Genomic DNA, 24901 nt, shown 5'->3' with positions numbered 1-24901 from the left:
CACAGTGCCACGATTATCCTTTGTAGACGATCTGAAAGTTTTTCTGCGCATCCGCTCACTCGCCGACTGCCGTTCTCTCCAAAATCAGATTGACATCTTTGCTGACTGGTGGTCAACCCAGCTAAGTGTACAGTTATTACTTTCTCACGCAAGAAACAACCGATTATTTTCAACTACAAACTACTAGGCACGATTATCGAACGGGTGCATTGCGTGAAAGACTTAGGCGTTTTTCTAGACTCAAAGCTGACATACTTACACCATATATCGTATGTCGTCGACAAAGCGTCCAGACCTCTTGGCTTTGTCCTCAAGATTACTAAGAACTTCACAGTAATTTACTGCTTGAAATCGCTCTATTGCTCTCTCGTACGATCTACGTTGGAATACTGCTCTGCAGTCTGGAGCCCGAACTACAATAATGGGGCCGAGCGAATTGAATCTGTGCAACGACGTTTTCTTCGCTTCGCGCTCCGTAAGCTGCCTTGGAGATACCCACTTCGGCTTCCAAGCTACGAGAATCGCTGCCAATTGATCAATGTCGAGCCCTTACGTATCCGAAGAGATGTTTTCAGAGCCTTAACCGTCGCCGATACTCTGCAAGGAAGAATTGACTGTGAAGCAATTCTGCAACAAGTGAACATTAATGTTCAACCTCGATCACTACGCAACAGTCTTATGCTAAGACTTTCACTTCTTCGAACTAATTATGGCTTTGGGAGCGCTATTTACGGAGTGTTCAACCGAGTAGCGTCGATGTTCGATTTCCACTTGACACGGAATATGCTTCGCTGAAGATTCTCTGCCTTTTTCGCTGACTGAAGGCGCTTGACTCCCAACAGCTAAGTGTAAAATTTTAGCCTTGTACATTTTTAGTAACTTGACAATTCTGTCCTTGTTATTTTTGTTTGTAACTGTAGTATATTTAGTCTGTATGATCTGTACTTTTTTACAATACATCATTGGGACTCATCTATTGTATAAAATCTCCACTTTAAGTCTGATATTTGACGGTAAACATCACCAACTTTGAACACTTTTTGATTCGAAAACTATGGGATCAGTTTGAGTCCACCTTTTTTCCCTTGATTTGTTTTCCGTCGATCTGGCTACCGACGCCAGGAAGGCAGCTCCCACACCTGGACCCTATCAATTGACCTATCAACTCATAGACCGGGGACCAACGGCTTTACTTCCCAAAGTAAGGCGTGATCAGAGATTTTATGCTTCAGAAAATCTCGGTGGTGCCGACTGGGATTGAACCCAGGCCTTTTGAGGCTACGCGTCTACGTTTAAAAATACTGAAATATGCATTTATTCAAGCATAGTACCATTTAAAAAACATTTACAAGCATCGTACCATGTTTAAAAAAAGACAAGCACTGTGTAATTCAAAATGACCCCAGAATTGATTTCAATATCCTATCAAGATTGATTGAGTAGTAGAAAATGCCGATTGGTTAGAAAAACTTTTAATTTCTGGCCCATGATGGTTCTGCGAACAGCAAGACTGCTTTCCACAGTCCGTAATCCTGATAGTATCTGTTCTCATGTACGGGACACTGCTGATTATTTTATTGTAACATAATAACTGATACACATGTTTCCTTCCTAGGGAAAATGGGTATAATGTCGGCCTAAATGTCCCTAATAGCGTTAGCGTTAGCGTTGTTATGATATACTTCGTAGATTTGATACTACCCAACAAACAATGTGAGCTGATTAACGACAGAATAAGCAATTTTTTAGCTGAAGAAGCATATATTTAATCGAATAAGCTCTTATTCTACTTTCGATGTTTGTTGGGTAGCGACACTTACGTCTCTTCTGAAATTCTCAGTTAGACTACTTTTAGGAATAATGCTGGGCAGTAAACATTGGTTTCAATCTAAACAAGAGTACACGGATAGAAATCTCCTTATACCTTTTGGAAAATTTCCATTGCTGATTATTAACAAATTGTATAAGTCGACTAATAAGCAGACGCCTTGCAAAAAGTTAATAAAGATCATGTGTCAAATAAAATGTATAAGCGGTCACACATACCTTTTATGCATTCTAATAGGACTTATGTGGTTTGTCTTATGGAATGTATAAGGCTGATGCTTTGGCAAAAATGTATAAGGGAAACACATGAATTAAATAATTGATTTTCGTTTCGTGTAACAGAAGCAACACTGTCGCCAGGCCCGTAGCCAGCATTTGGTTTCGGGGGGAGCTAATTTTATGACATAAAAACTTCAATGATTTATAAAATGTGCGCCTAACTGAACATCGATTGATACATTGTTTTTTTCACCTTAACCAAAATCGTTCAAAATCATGTGTCATAATTTTTTTTTTAATTCGTTTTAATCTTTGATCGGAATTTTTTCTGATGGTTCACAGAATGTAAAATAATATTTTTTCAAACTCTTTAATACGCAGTTATGAGAAAAGTTAAACAAATGTATGAAATTCAAGAAAATATTTGTAGTTTTAATTGTTTTCTGTTGGTAATGATGATCATTCTGTTAAAAAAGACAAAAATTTGTTACATATTTTTTAAAACATAATTATGTTAAGATTTTAATGGTGTTGAATCGTAAAATCACCGGCACCGGATCCTAATTCATTTAAATTTATGAAGGCGGTAAATAACAAACATCCCTCGATGCAGTGGTAGCAATGTGATCCACACGAAACACGAACAGCGAATATTGTTGCCTTCATCATTCTGTATGTTTTTAAGTTTTTGTTTTAGCATCACTGTATTTTTGTTTTGTTTTTGAATTGATCGTTATTCTGTGATATTTTGTATTGTTCCAGTTAGCTATATAAGTGCAAATATTTAATGCAATTAGATTAAGTTTGAATTTGACTTCCAATCAGGGTGCTGCCTGAAAGAAGTAATAAATAGTGAATGAGAAATGTATTCTTTTACTTCATTTGAATCAGTTGCCGATCTCCAAACTGCTGTCCAAAAATCTGAGCAACAAATTAACACAACGTAGAGCCATATCCTGGACATTATACCTGGTTATTACAAAAGTAATCTTCTAGCTTTACTCTAAGCAGTTAATTGATATTATAGCCAAGCCCGAAAGTCGCTGGTTTCCCATTAGTTTTAATTCGTTTCAGTGTGGAGAAAGATCTTTCCACACTGGCTGTAGTGACCGGTAGTGTCAACAAAATCTTCAACAAAACATTGATTGTTGGAAAATACGTCGAGTCACATTTATCAAGCAGCCCAAATGCCTCAAAATTCTTGTTAATATTTTTGGATGTCCGGCACCAGAGCTCGTATTCCACCTTTACCTGCAACCAGCCAGTGATGCAAAATATCATGACACTCACGTGACACTCGTCTTCGCATCAACCGACTTTTGCTGACAGATCGTTTTGTCACGCTCTGAGAGTTAGAGCTATGGCAAACAACAATCACCAGTAATGGTCACTGCTCACAAGCAAAACGTTACACTCGCTGCTGATCATGAAAAGCACAACGAAAACAGTGAAGAATTCTGCAGTACGATGATGAGAAAAAGCGAAGCAACAGAAGAAAATGAAAACAATGCCTACGCATTCCAAGTTCGTCTCGGCAGGTGCGACTGTGTGAGTTACAAACAAAGCAGGCAACATGAAACGGAAGCTGTTGGGCTCACTTGCCAACACACTCAAATAAGCAAGCAAAGCAGCAACTGCTTCAAAACGAGCACAGATGAGTGTCGTGATTGTCGGGAACGACATTCACCAGTTGCTTTTTACTTCTTTCGTCAACTTGATGGATGGTCAGCTTCGACGAGCACATTGATAGGAATGTACAAAGCGTTACTACCATCAACTGTTTGGCGATCGTGATTGTGATAGGTCACAACTCTGGCAACCAGGCTGGTGAAATCACAGAGATAACATTTAAGTTTGTCAAGTTGGGATGACTCTCCAATATCTGTAAAACCAGGCAACAATATTTGGAACACCGGAAGGATGTCATCATTTTTTGTGAAACGTCCCATCATGTTTTGGATCAATCCATCGAGTCATGGAATGAAAACTGCTCTTCGATAGTATTCCTCTGGTGTTTCTACTGATTGATTTGCACGTATTGTTTGCTTGGATGCACGTGGATGTAGTCGTAGCTGCGCATTCGAAAACAGATATATGCAGCTTTGAGGTTGCATTAAAAATTTCAGCAAATTTTGCTTCAGCGTCAGCTCGTCTCTTCTTAAAAACTTGTATTATACTGTTCGCATGATTAAGAGCCGATATGAGATCCACATATTTAGATTGTAATCCTATTGAAAGTGGTTGTGTTGAAAGATCACATTGATGTAATAAATATATAAGATGTTTGTATCCTTTTATAAACAGAAAATGCATACTTTGCCTGAAGAATAAACTTCTAATATTTAAATAAGTTTTTAGACCGGTCCTGATTTATACTGTGCCAATATGGTCTAGATCTTGCACTACCAGGAAAAAAGAACTTCAAAGGATTAAGAACAAAGTTCTGAAGATGATTTTGAAATTGCCTCCCTAGTACAGTACTACCGAAGTACATAGAATTTCGAATGTTGAGACTTTATTGGACGTTTCTAGATAGAGCTGGAATTAGGGCGTAACAGCTTTTGTAAACAATGAATTCTCTCGTCGATTTCTAGCAACTCAAGGCACCCCTACACAAATCAACTTATCCATCGGGTATGGGAAGTCTTCCCCTATTCGATGGTAATGTTGATTTGCCAGGAAGAGCCATGTCTTTCGAAAAATCATCGAGAGAAGCCATTGTTTACAAAAGCTGTTATGCCCTAATTCCAGCTCTATCTAGAAATGTCCAACAAAATAATTAATAATTACCTTTATAATAGAGAAGATATAGTTTTAGTTTTTAGTTTTGATGTGAATTGTTATACTGACATGCAGGTTTATTTCTAAGGCAGGAACAATGTAAAATCACTTAGATTTATATCATAAAAATTATAGCAGATAAGTTACTAGGTGGCTTGAGCACCTGGGTTAAAACGAAAAGTAATTTATTTTGAATTTTGAACAATTAAAGAGTTAAAATCTAAATAGAAACAATGTGTGACTCTTTGTTAAATCCAATGGTACATATTAAAAGGTAAATAAATTAAGAAGTCATTTGTTGTAGAAACATTCTATTTTGTATGAAATCTTGCTTGAAAAAGAGGGGTACAGTGCAGATTGTGTTTAGAAGGCTACAAATTTGGTCTACACCCTAGTTCCTACGGAAGTGAAACGAGGCTGATCTTTCATAAAAACTCGATGGTCCCATGATCTTTAACAGAATCGCTGCAAACATAAATTGTTCATGCACACTATATAGGTACAGCCCGAGTCTCATTTTAGAGGGGGCTATAGGTATAGGTTCGAAGGTATAGATTCAAAACTTCTAACCAAACTGAAAAAAATTTCAGATCACAAAAAAAAAACTTTCAAAGGTAATTACAAGTAAAATAAATATTGATTATTTTACGGAAAAACGAGCAAGTAATATTATATCTCTTGTATCGTACGCTAATGCTAATTGACTGTAACAAAAATAATATGATTAAATAAAATAAAATATTAATAAAATTATATGCAAAATTCAGTAGAACATCATTAATTTATAGGTGAGAAGTTTCTAATAAGCCTTCCCAGTACCTCTGTATACAGAACAAATCTGATACTATAATCAGAATTGCTCAGTCTGCATGAAGCAGCCGATTTCATCAAGGAAGTTCTATTAACAACCAAGAATTAATCGTTTGAGGCATACTGAAGCATTGAGAAGGTGATATGTGTCACTATAGGAAATCATCATCGTTGCAAATATAAAGAAATTAAACATAACCCTTTGCTTCAGTACCGTCAACCTCCATGTCCATGGGGAGGGCCTAAATGCCCCTTATTTGGGCCCATACATAAATTCAGCAATCGACTAAATTTTCAATAGCGACCAAACATATCCATTAGTACCGTCCCAATGACGCGTTCATCGAGATAAAATTGACAAATAGCAGATTTTTAGCGATGGGCCCAATCTTAGAACCATAGGCCAACATTAGAGCCATTTTCCCTATATTAGTTTTTGTTGTTGTGGCAAAGTCAAAATGAAGCTTTAATATTATATCACCAACAACATAAAATAGGAACAGGAAGAGGAGATGCCTCATTTGGGTCATTTGTAGCTATACACGCTAATTTGAATGTACCCATTAATAGGAAAAAATACCCATTTTGAATAAAAGTGGCTCAACTCATTAATTAGTCAATTTTTACCCATTAATGAGTAACTATTACCCCATTATTATGTAAAAGTTACTCATTAATGGATAAAATATACTCATAACATTTACACATTAATGGGTTAAGACACTTTTCTTCAAAATGGCTATTTTTTACCCATTAAAGGGTACTTTCACGTTAGCCTGTATGCTTCGCAGATAGATCGAATGGCCAGACAATCTAGCAAGACGCAGGGGAAAGTCCTCTAGTGTTGACCTTAAAAAAACATCTATTGTTGGATCTAAAAATTTGGCACATCCGTTGGTTGGTAATGGAAAATCATCCAAAACCGGTTTTCATTCGTATTTATGCCTAAGCCCAACATCATTGACCCTTCTAATGATAATAGAGACACCTACCTTACCATTCATCTTATTACACAAAATATTCCGCTGTACATTCGCCTCTCTGATGCCGCAGATGAACCGAGAATAGTTGAGAGAAGTTTTCAATGACCGCGGATCCGGTTAATTGTCGGAACAATTAGCCAACATTAGTCCGACTGGCCAACCGAAGAATGATAAATGATGCACCTCTTTGTGACGGTCTGGCCTTTCTTCGGGGATTTACACCAACGAACGAACGGTCGAAACTTTGACTTGAGTTTAAAGTACGTCAGAGATCGTGTTCTTCATGCTCGCGAGAAATCGATATTTATTGCTTAAAATAAGTTGAACCGTACCAATCAATCACTTTAACCTAAATAATGCTTGGAACATCCTCGTTTCCAATTTGTTGCTGTTCCCATCAGTTGCAGATATTTTTTTATTAGACTCCGTTGATTATACGGATTCTGAAAAAAAACACCGATATTGCATTTTTCATCAACGCAACGCGATGTCACCTAGATTATCCTGCAGTGCAGCATGTCACATATGCCGGGGATGCAAATTTTGCATCCACCGCAATTTGTGTACCCGCGTACGTCACGTGGAATTAATAATAGGTATATGATTGACAGGAACACAGCAGTAAATCATCATCCACACATTTTTTTTTTGCTTTCAATTCATATCTCCCGGTGGTGTCAGCAAATGCTATTATATTTTGAAATTTTGTTATGACCGAATGTTTCCATTCTCTCACAGGTGGACGGGTGATGATGGTGAAATATGACGCTGGCATACACAGAATTCAAAACTACATGTCCACTACGGCCGAGATGAGCAAAAAAAATTACGCTCTTCTGTTTCGCATATTTTCGATAATCTTTGGCACCGGTAGTCGAACTTTTTGCTCTTGGCAATGACAGCTTTTGGAACGTGTTCAAGGGTCGTGTTTATTCAAATAAGGATGATCTCATAGTTTGGTTAGGTTTAGATGAATGTTAGCAAATATAACAAGACTCCCTTTTGTAATGAGTTGTTTCATTCGTTTCTCTTCTCATTTTCAGCGTCACAATGCTTACAAATCACCAATCTTGACGTACCGCAATCGTACATCGTATCGCGAGGTGAAGAGCCCTCGGAAGATCTCATCTTGGACTGTGAGTTCGAGATGGATGAAGCCATGGCGAAGGGGTTCGTACTGAAGTGGAAGCATAATGGGCTGCAGATCTATCAATGGATTCCGGTGAAATCAAAACCGGTGGCATTCGTAAGATTTTATCCTTTTCGTCTAGAGTATGGTTGAAGATCTTGCTAACACGCTCTATGCACATTTTCAGTCTTCCTTCAAGGGTCACATCGATTTGGACCATCCGGTGTCGGATGATCGGTTCCAGAAATATCGTGCCTTAAAGCTGATCAACCCGGCAGCCAACTTTACTGGCAACTACAGTTGTTCGGTGCAAACGTACGAGGAGAACGAAACCAAAACGGGACACCTGCAGATCATCGTACCGGAGATGGAGTTCAATCTGACGTACCACCGAGGGAACAACGGCAGCGTGGTTGTATCCTGTGGGGTTAGCGACATCTTCCCGAAACCGGAACTGTCGTTGTTGTAAGTATTTGCATAGTGGCGTAGGGGACTTTCATGAGCAGGGTGCGTCGATCTGATGGAAAGGCGGTTTACCGTACACTGAGGCAAATGGACGCAAGAATTCCATGAGATCCACTTATCAATTTTAGACACAAGAAATCGGTAGGAATTTCACTGATTTGCCTTTTGAAAAATAATGCTGATATAAAAATAATAAAACGAAGCTGACTGGAATCGAACCATGGACGTGTGCTGACCACTTTCAACGCTAGGAAAAATTAGGCTAGGCGTATAATAGCTACCTCATGTTAGACGAAAATCATTCATAAGTCACGCTTATGAAATTCATGTGTGTCGTTCAAAAGTCGAGCCTTATGAAATTCTTAATTTTATTTGCCTCTGTGTAGAATAGTGGTAGAGTGCATTTTTAGTGAACTGAGAAGGCGTGGTTCGATTCTCACCGGTGACAGAATTAGTTTTCAATGTGATGTCACAGGAAGATTTTTTTTTGCTCTCTCAATTTTCGATATTTTCACCGTTTAACAAAACGACAGCAACCTGAGTATTCATTATCAGCTACATCACATCATCAAATTTAGTTTTCAATTTGATCTCAGACTTTGCTCGGGTATTATACAGCCAGTATCGTGTTTTGCTGCAGTTCAAGTCAACATCGCATATAAGAATAAGATACATCGCATTATGTTTAAGTTAAATCGTTAAATACAATGCAAATTTCTGCCTTATTTGCGATGAATAATTTTTCCATCGCACTGCATCACAAATTAAGTCGGATTACAGAATATTAGTAAATATTAGTAAAATGAGTAGATGAGCTCCCACACACGTTTCCGCAGCTAGTTCATGGTTCAAATAGAACCGAATTAGGCTGTTTCCATCAGTGGCCATTAATTGGTTTCAGGTGACCATAATGTCCAAATAATGGCAGTACTATAAGAAATACTTTTCAATCCATCGTTACAGCAATGAGTAAATAAGTAAATGTAATCGTAGGTTCTACAAAACCCATGCTCTTTTTCAGTGGTCTTATGGTACCAATGAATGAGAAAGACGGGGAATTACGGTTATGTGAAATCATTGAAAGGTAAAAGTCGTAAAAGATGCGCGGAAGGGCTTATAAATTCGGCTCATTACTGTATTTGGGAATACTTCTTGATACAATTTTGAGATTCCACTGAGCTACAGTCCCTAATTAGGGTAAGGTGGGTGTAATATAATCAATCAATACGAAACTGACGATTTTTAATTTGATCAGTACTTGACTAGCTCATTGGTCCCAAGTAAATTTATACGCGTACTCCATTCTCATACTAGAATCTGCCAAAGTTTGTGTTTGTTTTGATTCGTCTTATTAATTTGACAGAGTTGGATGAGGGGTTCTTGGGATCCCCATGTTTCGAAGGGTGCTTCAATTAGCTTAAGACCGACGGTCTGGTACTTCCTGAGCCAAACAATTGAGCAAGTTTCTTTGGGACCCCTGGTAAAAGTGTTAGTCTATGGTCATATGAACAACAGTTCGGTCGGAGATAAGATTTGAAATAGCGACTTTCTACGTGAGAGGCATCTATGTTATTTACTACGCCAGGTCTGTCTTCTGATCCAGGAGAATTGATAAGTGGGTGGATACTCATCCTCCTCCCCTAAATTTTCCACTTGGCCGGACAGTCCTTTAACACGATGAACTAGGTTTTAGCTGCTGTTTGAACTCTTCTGACTGAAGCTTTTTGACTCGTTTGACAATTTTACAATTGAATTAACTGCCAGAGGGTTTGTAGGATAGTAGGATTATCTGGCCGTAAGTATGATGCTGGGTTGGCGGATGTAAGATGGTGCTGGTGGTGAAGTACACCACAATGGAAATTCAAAATAATTGCAGTCAACAGCGTACAACTCACACGAACGAACCCTGACCGAATGGGGATTCATCCAGGATTCTTCGGATTTCTACTAACCTTGACACAGTAAAACACATATTTACTGGAAACACAAACTAAACATTGCACTACATTTATTTATACTTAGAGACTATACAAGGGCGTAGCCAGGTTTCGAGCTAGGGAGGGGCGAAAAAAAATTACCATGGAAAATTTGGCCGAATGCCATTTCACCGAACGCCATTTCCTCGAAAGCCTTTGTGTTGCCGAGTTTAGGGGGGGGGGGCAGTCGCCCCCCCCCTGCCCCTATCTGGCTACGCCTATGAGACTATACATAATTTAATATTCGATTCGTTCACGTTCGATTCCGACCGTGATCTACTTTCAACTAACACAACATTCTCTTCTACCTTATTACTGCACGGCCCATGAGAACGACCCAAATTTGAGTTTAGTTTACTCATAATCGCAAAAAATGTTAAAACTCAGTTATGAGTAAAAATTTCTTTATTTTTTTCTGTGGAAAACCTCAAAAATTTGCCGGAAAATGTGAAAAATTTACGAAAATTTTACTCTGTATAGACGTAGTACCAATATACTGCGTGAGTCCAATCTTTACTTTTCTCATATTTGGGATTTTTTTCCTGGACAAACCTGGAAAAACATTACGCCAATTTTCTCATCGATGAGTTCCTGCAATTTTTGGCGATTTATTAGTAAACTAAACTCAAATTTAGGTCGTTTTCATTAACCGTGTAGACTACAATCAACAAGCAATCCGAAAAATCGTGTCTTCTAGCAAAGATTGACAGTTTCTTATGGGAATTTTCAGTGGAGTGAAAGAATAGTACGAAGTCCGCCATGTTTCACGCACAGTCTGACGTTTGCTTATGCTTATGCTTGCTCTTTTCACTCTTCATCTCTCGGAGACAATCCCGGTCAGTACCTAAGCGATAAGGGACGCCATTCTGGGACACTATCGAACATGAATTTATCCGCTTTGATGGTTATATGTCGGTCGTTAGATAATCAACACAATAGCCCAACAAATGATCTGCTATGGGACGCCGTTCGGTGTTGTGCCTGCTGTATCCTACCCTAAAGCTGGGTTTAGACTAGGCAAGTCAAATGATCAACTCAGTTGAATTCAATTGGCTTGAAAATTTGAGTCTGGTTCAACTTTTTTTCAATTCAAGTGAGTTGACCAAGTCAGTTGAATTGCATGGTTTACACGTTCAATTCGCGTTCAAGTCAGTTGAATTCAATTGACTTGATCAATTGACTTGCCCTGTCTAAACCCAGCTTAAGACGAAGAGGAGACAACTGGCTTCTTACTCTTTTATATCTATCTATATCTATCTCTGTCTTACGCACTTCAAACCGGCCAATCACGAGCTGGTTCGCGTTTGACAGAAAAGTGGTTCCTTTTCACCCCCGTATTGTCTCCTCTTCCTCTAAGTTCCTACCTATTCCAGCACGGCGATCGCTTGAGTAAATAATAGGGTGGTTCTCGCAGAAAGAGTCAAGCGCGAGGGGGCGTCACATCTGAATCTCAATTCTAGATGCTCAAAAAATCTCACACCAGCGAGTCAATCTTCGAAAATTTTTCTTTCATTTCACGCATTTACTTACATCGCGCATCATCTTTTTGCAGGAAATCTTCAGCATCGTCATCAATCCTCTATCTATCTACCCAGCGTGCGTGCAGCTGATCACACCAAAACAAAATATTTCCTGCATTGTAGATAGAGTCGTCCCCCTCGGTCAAACGAACCGTACTGTTTTAGGCAATTGTCATATCAAGAGAATTATAATTATCTCAGGACGTTTCCTGACAGCTTTTTTTTTGTCAAATTCAATAGAATATTACTTTTGATTTTCATCGTACAATTCCAACTTTCCTAGGAAGTTTCTTTTGTCTTCCTGTGGACTTCTCCTGGAAGATTCGTACAACCTCACAAGACCAAGGTTCAAATTTTCAAGTTTCCCAAAAGTCCTTCTAAGTTCTTGTGGTTGTGCCTTCCGACTTCCTTGAACATTTTCTTCTGACCAGATTCTCCATCAACTTCAGTGTTTCCGACATCCTTGGGAAATTTCTTCTAATTTCCCTCAAATTCTTCCGAATTCTCTTGGAAGTTTCTTGCGACTTAATCAAAAAGGTCATCTGACTTCTTTTTGCAGTGTCTTCTGATGTTGTTCTGCAGTTTCTTCCGACTCTTTCCGGAAGTTTATTTCGGCTTTCTGTTGAAAGTCTTGTCTGTCTTCTTCTGGAAGTTTCTCAACACTATCTACGGAAGTTTTCCCGACTTTGTGAAGATTCCTGAAAATTCTTTCAACTTCTCCAGAAAGTTTCTCCTTGCTTCGTCGACAGCCGAGTGAACACTGATTTTGAATTGTTGACAGTTCAATTCGTAATTCTTTCGTTAGCTGTCACTAGTATTCTAATAAACTTCGGGTACATACAGATGCTGCTAGATACAAAGATACTGTTTTCTGCAATGTTGTTCTGGAGGTCAAGACCCTTTTAATTGTTGAAAGTTTAGTTCGGAATTCTCTCGCTTGGTAGCTCTAGTGATCTTATAAATGTCGTGTAATTGCTGGGTCTATGTCTCGAGATCCTTGCTCGAAACAAAATTGTTGTTTTCTGCATTGTTGTTCAGAAGGTGAAGACCTAAGACCACTAGTCTTAGAAATTTCATGTAAATGCAGAGTCGACATCTCTAGATCCTTACTTGATACAAAGTTGTTATTCTGCAATATTGTTCAGGAATTGTTGACAGTTTAGTTTGGATTTCTCTCGGTATGTGGCACTAGTATTCTTATAAACTTCGTGTACATGCAGGGTCGACCTCTCGAGATACCTGCTAGACACAACGTTGCTGTTTTCTGCAATGTTGTTCAGAAGACTAAGGCAAGCGGCGCCTGTGGTGTAGTGGTGCCTCTCACCCCAAAAGACCTGGGTTCAATCCGGGATTTTCTGAGGCATAAAATCTCTGATCACGCCTTCTTTCGGAAGGGAAGTAAAGCCGTTGGTTCATGAGTTCATGGGTCCTCCTGGTGTCGGTAGCACAAAATCGTCCAGTTAACTTTTTTTAAATATAGCTGTGCATTACTTCTTTATCAAAAGAGATACAGGTGTTGTTAAAAAAAACATGCGTTTTATGAAGCTTCATCAATTTTCTTATAGGACTTTCATAACAAATTTGAGTGAAAAAAGAGTGCTAAAAACTAAATTTTAAAGCACACTTCAATTTAATTCTGAAAAATTGATCTACCTAGATACATAGATATAATGTTTCTTCAAAAAATGTTGCCTAGAAATGATTTAGCTAGAATTCAAAAAAAAAAAAAAACTCGACCTTTGCATAATTGTGTGCTATGGGCAATCATTCACATTTTTACAAAAAATTGGCCATTTTGGATGTTGATTTTTTTTTTCAAAATGGCATCTATGTAATTTAATAAAAAAAAATGTTGCACCAAAACGTTACTTCTAATCGAATTGACGTCTAAGAAAAATGTGCATGGTATTTTTTTTTAATTTAGTAAAAGTTAAAAAAGGTGTTCAAACCTGAAATATCTCTAAAAGTATTTCTTCATTTTTTATTAAAAAAGCACTTGAAAAATGCAAACTTTTGGAATATTTAAAACTGTTGACACTTGAATATTGACCAAAATCGTTGAAAAACGACTTCTGATCTAATATTTGAACTTTTGACTAGTGTGCTTTTTTTATGTAATCTCTACACTAGAAATAAGATTTGAGACATTCGGAATCGTTATCTATGCAAACATGATATAAAAGAGCTAGTTAACAAGAAGTCTGAAATTATGACCAATGTTAATTTTCAAGTGTCCATGGTTTTAAACACTCCTAAAATTTTCATTTTTCATGAACTTTATTTTTAAGTTAATTATAAATATTGTGGGTTTAATGTTTGAGATTTTTCAGTTTTTAAAACTTTTTTTTTTATTTTTTACTCAAAATTACAAAAACGAAATTATCAGAGTTGGTTGGAAATGCTATCTAACATGAAGCTTTAGTGTGATAATTTATCAGCTAGAGAATGGTCTTAGAAGCCGGTAGGCACGGCAGTACGAAAATTGAATAGAAGTTGAAAATGAGCGGAAGGCCATTAACGCGACAGCGCTAGTCAAACGCACACTCTTTGCCTTACCCGTTCGATGTACGCGGAGATTTGAAGTATGCCTTCAACTCTACATACAAAAAGTGTTCGCTTGACTTTGCTCAAATACTGTCTGCGGCTGTGGAATAGCGACGTTCTATTGCAAAAATGTGAATGATTAACCATAGCAAAGCTTCATGCAAATTTGAGAAGATCGAATCAATTTTTTAAAATTTGTTTATGCTATTTGGCCAGAAGCTGGTCTATAAGATTCTCACAACTTATCTTAGATGTTTCTTTCGACATCTACAAAAAATCCTTATGGCTTCCTGTGAAAGTGCACTGAAAATAAAATTTAGTACATATAACAAAAGCGCTCGTTTATTCCACAAATCTTTTCGTTGTTATCTGCAACGAAATAGACTCGTACTATATATGAATCTAATTTCGTTTAAATATAAAAATCATTCACTTCGTAACATTCTTGTATTTTACGAATGTATCATAAAATAAATACGAATTATTCGTAACAAGAAGTACAAGCATTGTAAATAGCACGAAATATTCGTTTACCAATAAAACATCATGCATACATTGTACGAACATTTCGTAGAAGAATAAAATCGTCTCTGTGGCTTTCGTGTTATATACGAAAAGATTTCGGAGAACGAAATCAATTCGTATTTTTTTCAGATTCGTTTGACTCAAGCAAATTTGCTGTTTTGACAGTTTACAGTAAACACAAATGAAAATTATTTATTCTTCTTAAAAACAACAGTTACAATTATTATTCTTAGGGCAAGGTAATTAAAATAGTGACTTGATCTTAAAGGCGTTGTGGCTTAACCGAAGAATGTTGCACCGAATGTGATAACTCGAAATGCAACCTTGCTCGTCCTGTTTCTTCTCGATGCTGATGATGCTGTTTTAGGAAGCCTTTATCGACATTTCTGTTAGCTGTAAACTGCACACACAACATGCTATTTATAGTCTTCATAGGTCTTTATTGACCGACGACCGATTTCCTGTTGGGCTGATGCTGAAATTGAGCCTCCTTCGAATATACATGGTCCGCCTAAAGTGTGTATCGCCTTCCCGTGACCGAATTTGATGGAATAGGTTACCCATCATTTTTGCCAATGTCCTGATCGGGCGCCAATACCTGAGAGAGGAAATAAAACAATGAAGTTTAAGTGTCACTGAAGTGGAATATTCGACAAATATCTTGATAAATTACCGTTATCAGCTTATCCGAGTTGATTCCGTTACCAAAGTGCTGGTCTTGAATTCAAGAAGTACGTATTACAGTATCCTTGATGTCATCCCACCAGTCACGGAATATAATTGGAACCATCGACGTTTCCACTTGGTTGCACTTTTGTGTTCACGCACTAAGGAAACTTTTCACTACTTTTGTTTGACTTGATTGCATTAGTTTACGTTTTTTAACTCCACGTCGGAGCGAATGTACGAAATATAGTTCGTATATTTTATGAATTATGCGTAATGATGGCATTGTAGCTTGAAACATGCAATACGAATGTTTTGCACAATTAAGGAAATATTTGTTTTATCTACGAAACCCATATTTACGAAATGAGCGTAATAGTATTAACGAAAATATATTTTCAGTGTGAACAGTTCCAGGTCAAATATCCAAAAAATAATCTTATTTTAGATTTTATCTCTCAGTAATTCCTTGAAATTTCGTATACATGCTCGCTAGTGGCAATGATTTTGCGCTGGAATTCAGCCACACTCTCACCTAACTGTTCAAAACGGCGTAATCTATATTTTTCAATAAATAATTGCACGAAAACGGCTCATCTAATGACGTATGAATGGTAGGAAACTGGATAGTTTTTTCCGGAAAAAATACACACAAACAAACTGTTATAAACTTCAATAACTAATACATTTTGAACTAATGTTTATTTGAAAAATTATCAAAAATACTAACTTTTTTAAATGGACACAACGGACACTTCCAAATCGACCAAAATCGTAGAAAATAAACTCGGAGCGAGAAAAATAAAATCTATTGGCGTGCAACTGCTCGGTTGTGTTCCAATTTTGTTCAGAAGTTTCTTCTGACTTCCTTCGGATGTTTGTTCCGTCTTCTCCCGGATGTATAGTATCTTCTGTCTTCCTTAGGAAGTATCTCCAGATTTTCCCAGAAAGATTTTCTAAACTTCAGCAGGAAGATTCTTTCAACTTCCTCAAAAACTGTTTTCAGGCTTCCCCGAGACGTTTTATCGTCATTTTAAGTTTTGTTCGCCTTTCAAAAACCAGTCAATTTCGCTCCCAGAGTGTCACAATTACACACTTAATTTTTTTCGCCGGGATTCCAAAAGCCGAGTGATTCTGCAATTTATTTTGCTGAGATTCAGTAAAATGATTGCCGAGACTCAGCTAACAAATATCATTTTGCTGAGATATCAGCAAACAGACATATATTTTGCAAAGAGATCAGCAAAAGCAAATGCCGAGGTAATCGACTGTTGGAGATTTTACCGAGCTAGATTAAGTGTGTAGCGATTAGCTATAACGAATAGTACTAATTCATGACGAGTACTCATTACAGCTAAAATAGCTAATTGTGACCCACTGAAAGCAAAATAGACTCGTTTTATGTGTTATACACAAATTATACCTCCTCTTCTTGCATCTTACATTTAAAAATTATTATTATAATGTCTCATAGCTCCATAATTTCGAAAAGCAGTATTCTAGCTATAATCAGTATGTTCAGGCCCTGATAAGAAGTGATGTTTCGTTCTACGATATATAAAAAAATAATGAGAACAGAATTTTTGCACAAATGTAAATGATTGCCCATAACAAACAATTATGCAAAGTTACTGCAAATAACTATACAAAGAAAGTCCTGTCTAAGACTCATATGTTTTATGCTATTTGGCATGGACCTGCTCAGTTACGTAAAGAATCTAATCCAATCTAAGATTGATCATGACAATACTATTATGCCTCTTCCAGCATCGACGAATCGCAAACGAAAAATGTGGTCCTGTCCGAGGAACAAGTCCAGGGATCCTACGACGTTTTCCTACAGCACGTCCTCAGCGATGACTCCAAGGATGCATCCATCAGCTGCCAACTGTCGATACCGGGGACTAACTATACCAAAAAGCGAGAGAAGATGTATCATGGTAACTTGCTTAAGCCGAAACAAGTCAGCCAATCCGAGTTGTACTAATACAAAATTCCAACCTTTCAGGAGCGGCCTTCCGAGCGAACATATCGACCCTGCAAGCCCTTCTGTACGCATTGGCCGCAGCAGTATTGTCCAGCACGTTTAGATTGTAACACCCAGCGGACGTCATCCGATGTAATCGGAAACCGTTCGCGAACGTCGTCGACAGTGTCTTATTAGATTTTCGTACTACAAGTGTCGGATATTAGGAGATTTCATCACCACACGTTAGGTTAAGGCAGAATCAGAATCGAGAATAACCCAAAATGTGACACGCTTAAAAGCTTCTAGCCAAAATGTTAAGTTGTCTTACCTCTAGTTTAATGTCTTCCACAACACTGAAACTGTTGATTCGAATAGATTATAGTATTTGGCGTTGTTTTTAGTTTTGGAAAACCAATCGCACAAATTACGAAAGCCACTATTTCAATCTTACACCCCACTGCCCACAGAAGTGCATTGTTGCCGGCAAATAATTCGTTTATTTTTAAGTAAATTGATGTATATAGTTGTTTGTATATTTTTCTTCTTAGCTCTAAACTTCCTAAACTAATGCTATTCCCTTGTGTCCAAGCGCAGCAAATCTCATCTGTCTATTTATTACAAAGTTTGTTAACCAAAAATATACGTGAAACAAAAAAAAAACGAAAAGCTATGATAAGTAATAAACATTTCGTGCGAAGTTGACACGACCGATGGGTCCTTTTAGTTCAATCACATTTTCAATTGAGTGCTTAGTTTCTCTAAGTTTGGGAGTTCTCAATTTCTTCCTGAATAATTTCCGGCACGTGAGGATTTTATCACTAATCATTTAGAATTATTACTGTATCAAAAGTATTGCCGCATACAGTCTTAATTCTAGAGAGTACTCATATCACAATATGACTTACCCAGTGTACAACAGCTTAACTGAGAACGGTTCACGGAACCGACCAATCAGCATCACCTTCGAAAATCAGCGCATTGCTGTAGTTTTCCGAGTACGCTAGAAAAAACCCAAGCACTGCTTTCCCGTATCATCCACACCCGCAAGCGTCTGCTTTTGTTGATCGTAGTCTTCTCAGTGTTTCTTCGATTTCGTCACGTATGACTTGATGTAAAAGTTGATGAACATGCCCAGAATTAAGAGCGCTTGACCAAATCCGATCCAGTGCCACAGCAGCGGGAATCCGCAGTCCATCCGGCTCAGAGCTGGTCGCCCAAAGTGGATACCCAGGTGGATGAACTGTATCAGTTGCATGCGGGTCATATATTTCTTGCACCGGGCGGCCAGCGGGGATCCGTAGGAGGCGAAGTAGTAGTACATATACATCACAGCGTGGACCAGGGTGTTCCACAAACCCAGCAGGTAGATGTGGCCTCCTGCGATGAATAGATAGTCATTAGAAATAAAATCAAAACCGTCAAACTTGCAAAGTAGGCTTAGTACGAACCTGGTACGAACAGCACTCCATAGTAGGTCATGCCAACCATAATGGCGTGGTGGTATACGTGCAGGAACGAAACGTGCGATTGCTTTTTACGCAGGATAAAGAACATGGTGTCCGCCAGGTCCATCACCTTCAGCAGGAAGTAAGCGTACGATATGTAGAGCTCTTCGTAACCCTGGGTAGTTCTGGATAAATCGACGGGTTGACAAACGTAGGAGAAGTTTGGGCGATTCCAAAGGAGGTATAGCTGGAAATTTTTCGGAAATTAATGGTTAATTTGGTTCAGATAAGATTCTAGCGATTTTAACATTCGCATAATGTAATGCTCCCATTTATATCCTAAACAGTAGGGAATCGTACACAGTAATCCGGTCAGTAAGATTTTATTAGGTTTTTGAACTGCGGAACTGTTCGGTGAAAGTTTTAATTCACTTTCCTTGATTCCTTACCGACTTTTGTTTAGTAAGTAAGATCTTTCATGTCTACGATAATCTTTAAAGGCATCGGATTTCTCAAGCTACAACTTTGTGCATTAGTTATCCCATCCAGGGATGGCGGGTCTTTTTTGAAGGATACACTTTGGAACACGTTGTTTCTGAGCTTCTAATGCGCTTTTGTAGATTAGTTCGGTAGAATCAATACCAAGAGTTACCGCCGATACATATTTTTGCTAATCAATGTTCCTCGTGAGTTCAGAAGAAACTTGAATTGACTGATATATTTTTAGACGACCACTTTTGATTGAAATAATAATTGGTAAGTGATCCCTATCATGGGGATCATTGATAACCTTCCACAGGCAATCTAATGATAGTGAGTTAAAGCACAAGAATATGTCAAGCAGTGATGGAATTCTCACCAAAATATCATTTTCGCTTGCGATACGTTTTCTCTTGGGAACTTTCCCTCACTAGTTTCACACTCCAATATTTCCTGAGCGAACTTTCTGGGATGAGAGAATGAGATATCGCGAACTTTTTTAACTCGAATCACCAACGTGAGGATACGAAAAATATCAGATCATTTTTTCTCTCTATCTCTTTACACCACATTCGTTCTTGAAAATTGCACTGCACATTTCATAAGGGAAAGATTATAGACAGAAAGCTATCCCGAGTAAATCAATACAATCTCTAAAGACTGATAAGTCTGGTACCTGGCTGTCTACTGGCGCCTGTTGTTTAAAGTAGCCGTTATCAGGATGATGTGAACAGTTTTGTGCAACTGATTCATTGGTGCATTGGTTTCTGGCAAAAAAAAAATGAATGAATCAGCACAAGTGTCAACGCGACATTAACGAGGAACGGGGAGGGAAGTGTAAGATTTTGTGACTAGCAATTTTTATATTAAAACCGTTCCTCAGGATAGGGGGTTGCGGAAGGAGGAGCGCCTAATGTATCCTCATTTTCACGAAATACAGTTAATGCATGGCTCCTCTCATCACTAGTGTTCGTAATATCGTTCCTGTAAGCTCTTATGCAATAATTATATGCAGGGAGATGGTTGGGAATATAGGTGGTGGTGAACTTTTTCACTGTGCTATTACCAGTGCTGTAAATTCTCAAAATCATTTGAACATTTTTGATGAAAATTAGAAAAGTAGCTATTCGCTATTAAAGGGGACCTCCTCCGAATGGGTGATATCAGTTGCTTAGTCATTTGACGAAGGCATGGATCATTCTCATTTGAGAAACGCTATATATCATTCGATTGAGTGTAACCTACACACAAACGGAGCTCTGGTCGACATTCCGGCGAAAAAGCTAAGCCAACCCGACACCAACCTGACTTCTATCAAACCCCAACCCGATGTTGACCCGACATTGACCCGACACAAACCCAAAAATGACCCGACATTAACACGACATTGGGTCGACATCGACCTTAAATTAGCCTTACATTGATCCGACATCGGGTCGACTTGTCTGTTCGGGACCATTTTCCTGGATTTCTTCCATACTCCACTGTCGTATATCAAATGATACTGAGTGACTCAATTGACAGTGACAATGAGCTTCGAATGAGAAAGGGGCTCCATTATGGTCATGTGAGAATTCGTTTACACAATTCTGTGAATGGTTGTAGTGGTTCATCTTCAATCGAATGATATGAAAATTTACAGCACTGATACTTGTATTATTAGCTGGTTGCATTGAGAACTAAAACTATAAATAAATCCGGAAAACTTTGAGATTAGGGCGTAATTTCTTTTGTAAACACACACTTAATTCGCCGATTTCTCGTGAATTAAAGTTCAATCTAAAAAACTAACAACACAGACAGGTAGAGGAATGATTCATTTGGTATAGTATAGTTCGCTAGATTGTGCTTTGATTCGTGAGAAATCGCTGAATGACGTGTTTGTTTACAAAAGCAATTACGCCCAAATCTCAAAGTTCTCTGGAAATGGTATTTAATGTGAAGGATGCGAAAAATATCGGAGAACGAGAAGAAAACAAACAGACACTCTCGCATGATCATCGCCTACCTTTACTCGCTGGGAAAAAAGAACAAAGCTGAGGGGATATTTGGTTGGTTCGAATCACGAGTACGTGTGAAATGATGTGAGATGGAGAGACGAAAGATCTTTCGCGATACGAAATGAAAATTTCTCTCGCTCTACGCTTTCATGAACTTTTTATCATCTCTCGTTCACGAACTTTTTGTGAGAAGTTCCTTTGGGATTTATCTCTGCAATGAGCTGTGATAGAACTTTTTTTGAAAATGATTTTTCCAACACTGATGTCAAGTCGGCTCTCTCGAGCAGGAGGTTTTTCGATACGTGTTGCTTCACCAGTGTTCAAGATAGTCAATCTGAAATCGTCGCACAAATCATAAAAAATACCCCCTCTATTGTCATCGTATGATTCGCCCCAGCCAGTACCGTGTGAGTTCATATCGCCCAGTATTAGAACTGGAGATGGAATGATATTAAATGAACTCCAAAGCTGACGGCGGTTTATGGAAGTCCTTGGAAGGAACAAATACAGAAGGTATTTGACAAGCGACAATTTCAATGCCTGAAATTATTGAGATTGAGATTTTATAGAAGGAGTAGTACTTTTTGATCCCCAAAAAACGCCATTGTTCTTAACTTGAAAGTAACATTTTGCATTGAACTAGGTGCCAATCAATATATTTTTTAAATATGACAAAATGATTCCAATGGTAGAAATCTATGATTTTCTGTGATATGAAAAAATACATAGGGGAAATGGAAGTATGAAAATTTAGTCTATTGCTGAATTTTTGTATGGGCCCAAATTAGGGGCATTTAGGCCGACATAAATGCCCCTAATTTGGGCCCATACAAAAATTCAGTAATCGACTAAATTGTCAATAGCGATTAAAAATATCCATTAGTATCGTCCCAATGACACTAGATAAAATTGATAAATAGCAGATTTTTAGTGATGGGCCCAATCTTAGTTCCATAGGTCAACATTAAAGCCATTTCCCCTACATTTAGGTGCAACTGTATTTTTTCATATTACTTTGGAAAGCAACCGTTTAGAGATGAGTATGTCTGTGCTGACCACGTTTTGCGTCCATTGCTGCAATGGAAGCGCTCTGATCCCCGTTGGCGTAACTGCCATACAATGGAGCACTGGAAGCGGCTCCAGTTTGGATGGAGGAGGCTTTTTAGACAGTGGAAGATAAAGTGTTTATTGTGTTGTACCTTTTCTATAGTCAAAAGGTACAACACAATAAACACTTTATTAAGATATATTGTATAGTGACCAAGAATCTTCGGCTCTGCAAAGTGAATTCGTTTGAGCCTTATGAAATAAATTAATAAACAACAACAAAAAAATAAAAGATCGTAAAAATCGATCTTTTCGATCTTCAAAGAAGCAAACGAAAGTAATTTTTGTGCATCGAAAACTGATTTCCTTTCATCGTAAACCAAATTAAATGAACATGTCAAAATCAGCATCAGCATTTATATAACAATAGGAGCGTTGTATAAAATAGGGCAGAGAATGTAAATTTTATATGTTACCTCTTTCATTATAACGCATTATGACAGTTAAGTTGACAACACGGTTCTTTCATTAATTTCGCTTAAGAAGATGTTTTATGGGATAATGAAATCACAGACAAACAGACATAACACTCAATAATGTTTTAGTTGGGAATGTGCTTGCATTTGTCATGGTGGCGCCACTGAAGCATTGAGCAAGCCACCAAATTTCGAACTTATCAGTGATGCCAGTTATTTTTCACATTTAGATAGTAGATGTCAGCTCTTGACAATGATAAGTGGTCAAGGCATCCCACTAGAGACACATACCACATCTGACGAATACAGAAAAAAAAGTTGTTGAATATTACATTGAAAGTGCTGCACATTAGTCATTCCGTTCCTAATAGTACGCTGCACGATTAACACAGAATTTGAGAACAAACCATGTTGATGGCTGTAATATTCTATCAACTTTTACCCCTTTTACCAGTTATTGATGTTCAATACTTCACCATGAATTTCATTGATTGATACATATTATATGTTTCTGCTGTACACACATTAAAGTGATGAGCGGTGGTAGAAAGGGCACTAATTAGTGATGCATTGCCTTGTTTAAAAACTTGTTTCCAGCAAAAGAAAAAGCACACTAAACAAACAAAACAAATCCCTAAAAAAATCTTAGCTTCTGTGAATTCTTCCTACGGATCCGTATTTCTGCAGAATTCAATCAATTCTATAGATCTACGGAAAATTTAGTAGAACCGACATCACTGACTTCCATCTGTTTTGTTTTTATTAAACACAGCTGACGCGTTGACAGAACGAGGGAAAAGCAACTGGTGAAAAAATGGCATGAACGAGGGATGCTCTAGTTGCACATCAATGCTTGGGAATGTGGATGATAGATGGTGCTAGTGCGCATGCAAAATACGCTTGACGATATTTTTTGAAGAATTTTTTTCTAAGAGTTATGTCTGTTTGTCTGTGATGAAATCATAAGATATTAAGATTATGATTTTATTTTTTATCTGTAAGCAGCATGAAGATTGTGTATAGTTTGTGTTTCACACATAAGAGCTGATAATTTTGCTTTATGAGAGTCGCAATAAGCGATTATACCATTTTATCTCACTTGTTCGTCATTCTTCGTGAACAGCGATCAGAAAATCGCAGATTATGACTCTTAGAAAGCAAAATTGACAGGTTTTATGTGAACAACACATTCCTTATAATCTCTTCTTGTAGTCTACAAATACAACATATAATTGTTATTATTGATAAATGAATTGATGTAGCCTTGGCTGACACTACAAATCTTGGCTTAATAAACAAATCTCTCTGAAAGCACGAGTAAATGAAAATTGAAGCATGTTACTTTTGTTGCTTTTAATTTTCAAAATATACCGGAAAGACTCGAAATCCGGATAGTAAGTCCATAAATCCGGACACTTATAAAAGTTTAATATCACTGCCTACTGTGCTCGAAAAATACGTAAATTGTATCATAGTGTTTTACTCCGAGAAGTGTCCGAGCTAGCTGACCGTCCGGTATTCGGTGCATTACGGTAATTCAGCATAATGAAAAAAGATCGATCCAGCAAATATCGCTTCTATTGTACCAATTAAATCAATGGATCGATTCAAGTGCCGTAAATAAAATCGATCGTCCAAGATCCAGAGTCTTCGACATGATTCCTAATCATCCTTATATTTTGAAATACATTCTAACTGAACGAAAATCATCAGAAGAATTCCTGATAGATATGATAAGGGAATATATGGAGAACTCTATTGCAATTTTCGATCACTCGTAGGTCTTTGATATAATTTCTGATAATTCGCAAGAATTCCTGATCAACTAGATATGATGAGGGACTATATGGAGAACTCGATTGCAATTTCCGGTCAGTCATAGGTCTTCGAAATAATTTCTGAAAATTCGGAAGAATTCCTGATCAATTAGATATAATGAGGCAATATATGGAGAACTCGATTGCAATTTTCGATCACTCGTAGGTCTCATTTTAACGTCTTCGACTTGATTCCTAAACATCCTTTTATTTTGAAATTCA

At 37.7% G+C, this 24901-nt stretch overlaps 2 protein-coding genes across 5 annotated transcripts in view; one reads left to right on the top strand and one right to left on the bottom strand.

Annotated features, from left to right (window-relative positions):
* Positions 1-18113, top strand: part of LOC135704036 (uncharacterized) — a 67235-nt gene extending 49122 nt beyond the window's left edge. For all 4 annotated transcript variants that reach the window (XM_065225461.1, XM_065225432.1, XM_065225443.1 and 1 more), the window contains exons 3-6: positions 7664-7866; positions 7937-8214; positions 17213-17385; positions 17454-18113. In XM_065225461.1, the coding sequence (XP_065081533.1) occupies positions 7664-7866; positions 7937-8214; positions 17213-17385; positions 17454-17542 (743 nt within the window). In that variant the 3' untranslated portion in view covers positions 17543-18113. The remainder of the gene's footprint in view (positions 1-7663; positions 7867-7936; positions 8215-17212; positions 17386-17453) is intronic.
* A 111-nt stretch (positions 18114-18224) lies between these two features.
* Positions 18225-24901, bottom strand: part of LOC135704051 (very long chain fatty acid elongase AAEL008004-like) — a 28294-nt gene continuing 21617 nt past the window's right edge. The window contains exons 3-4 of the mRNA XM_065225473.1: positions 18863-19106; positions 18225-18791 (exon numbers count right to left, since the gene is read on the bottom strand). Coding sequence (XP_065081545.1) covers positions 18490-18791; positions 18863-19106 — 546 coding nt within the window. The 3' untranslated portion in view covers positions 18225-18489. The remainder of the gene's footprint in view (positions 18792-18862; positions 19107-24901) is intronic.

The sequence above is a fragment of the Ochlerotatus camptorhynchus genome, unplaced genomic scaffold (genome assembly GCF_037179485.1).
Source record: "Ochlerotatus camptorhynchus isolate MF236.1 unplaced genomic scaffold, CSIRO-AGI_Acam_v1.1 ptg000021l, whole genome shotgun sequence".
Classification (NCBI taxonomy): Eukaryota; Metazoa; Arthropoda; class Insecta; order Diptera; family Culicidae; genus Ochlerotatus; species Ochlerotatus camptorhynchus.
This window is presented reverse-complemented; position numbering and strand designations above follow the sequence as displayed.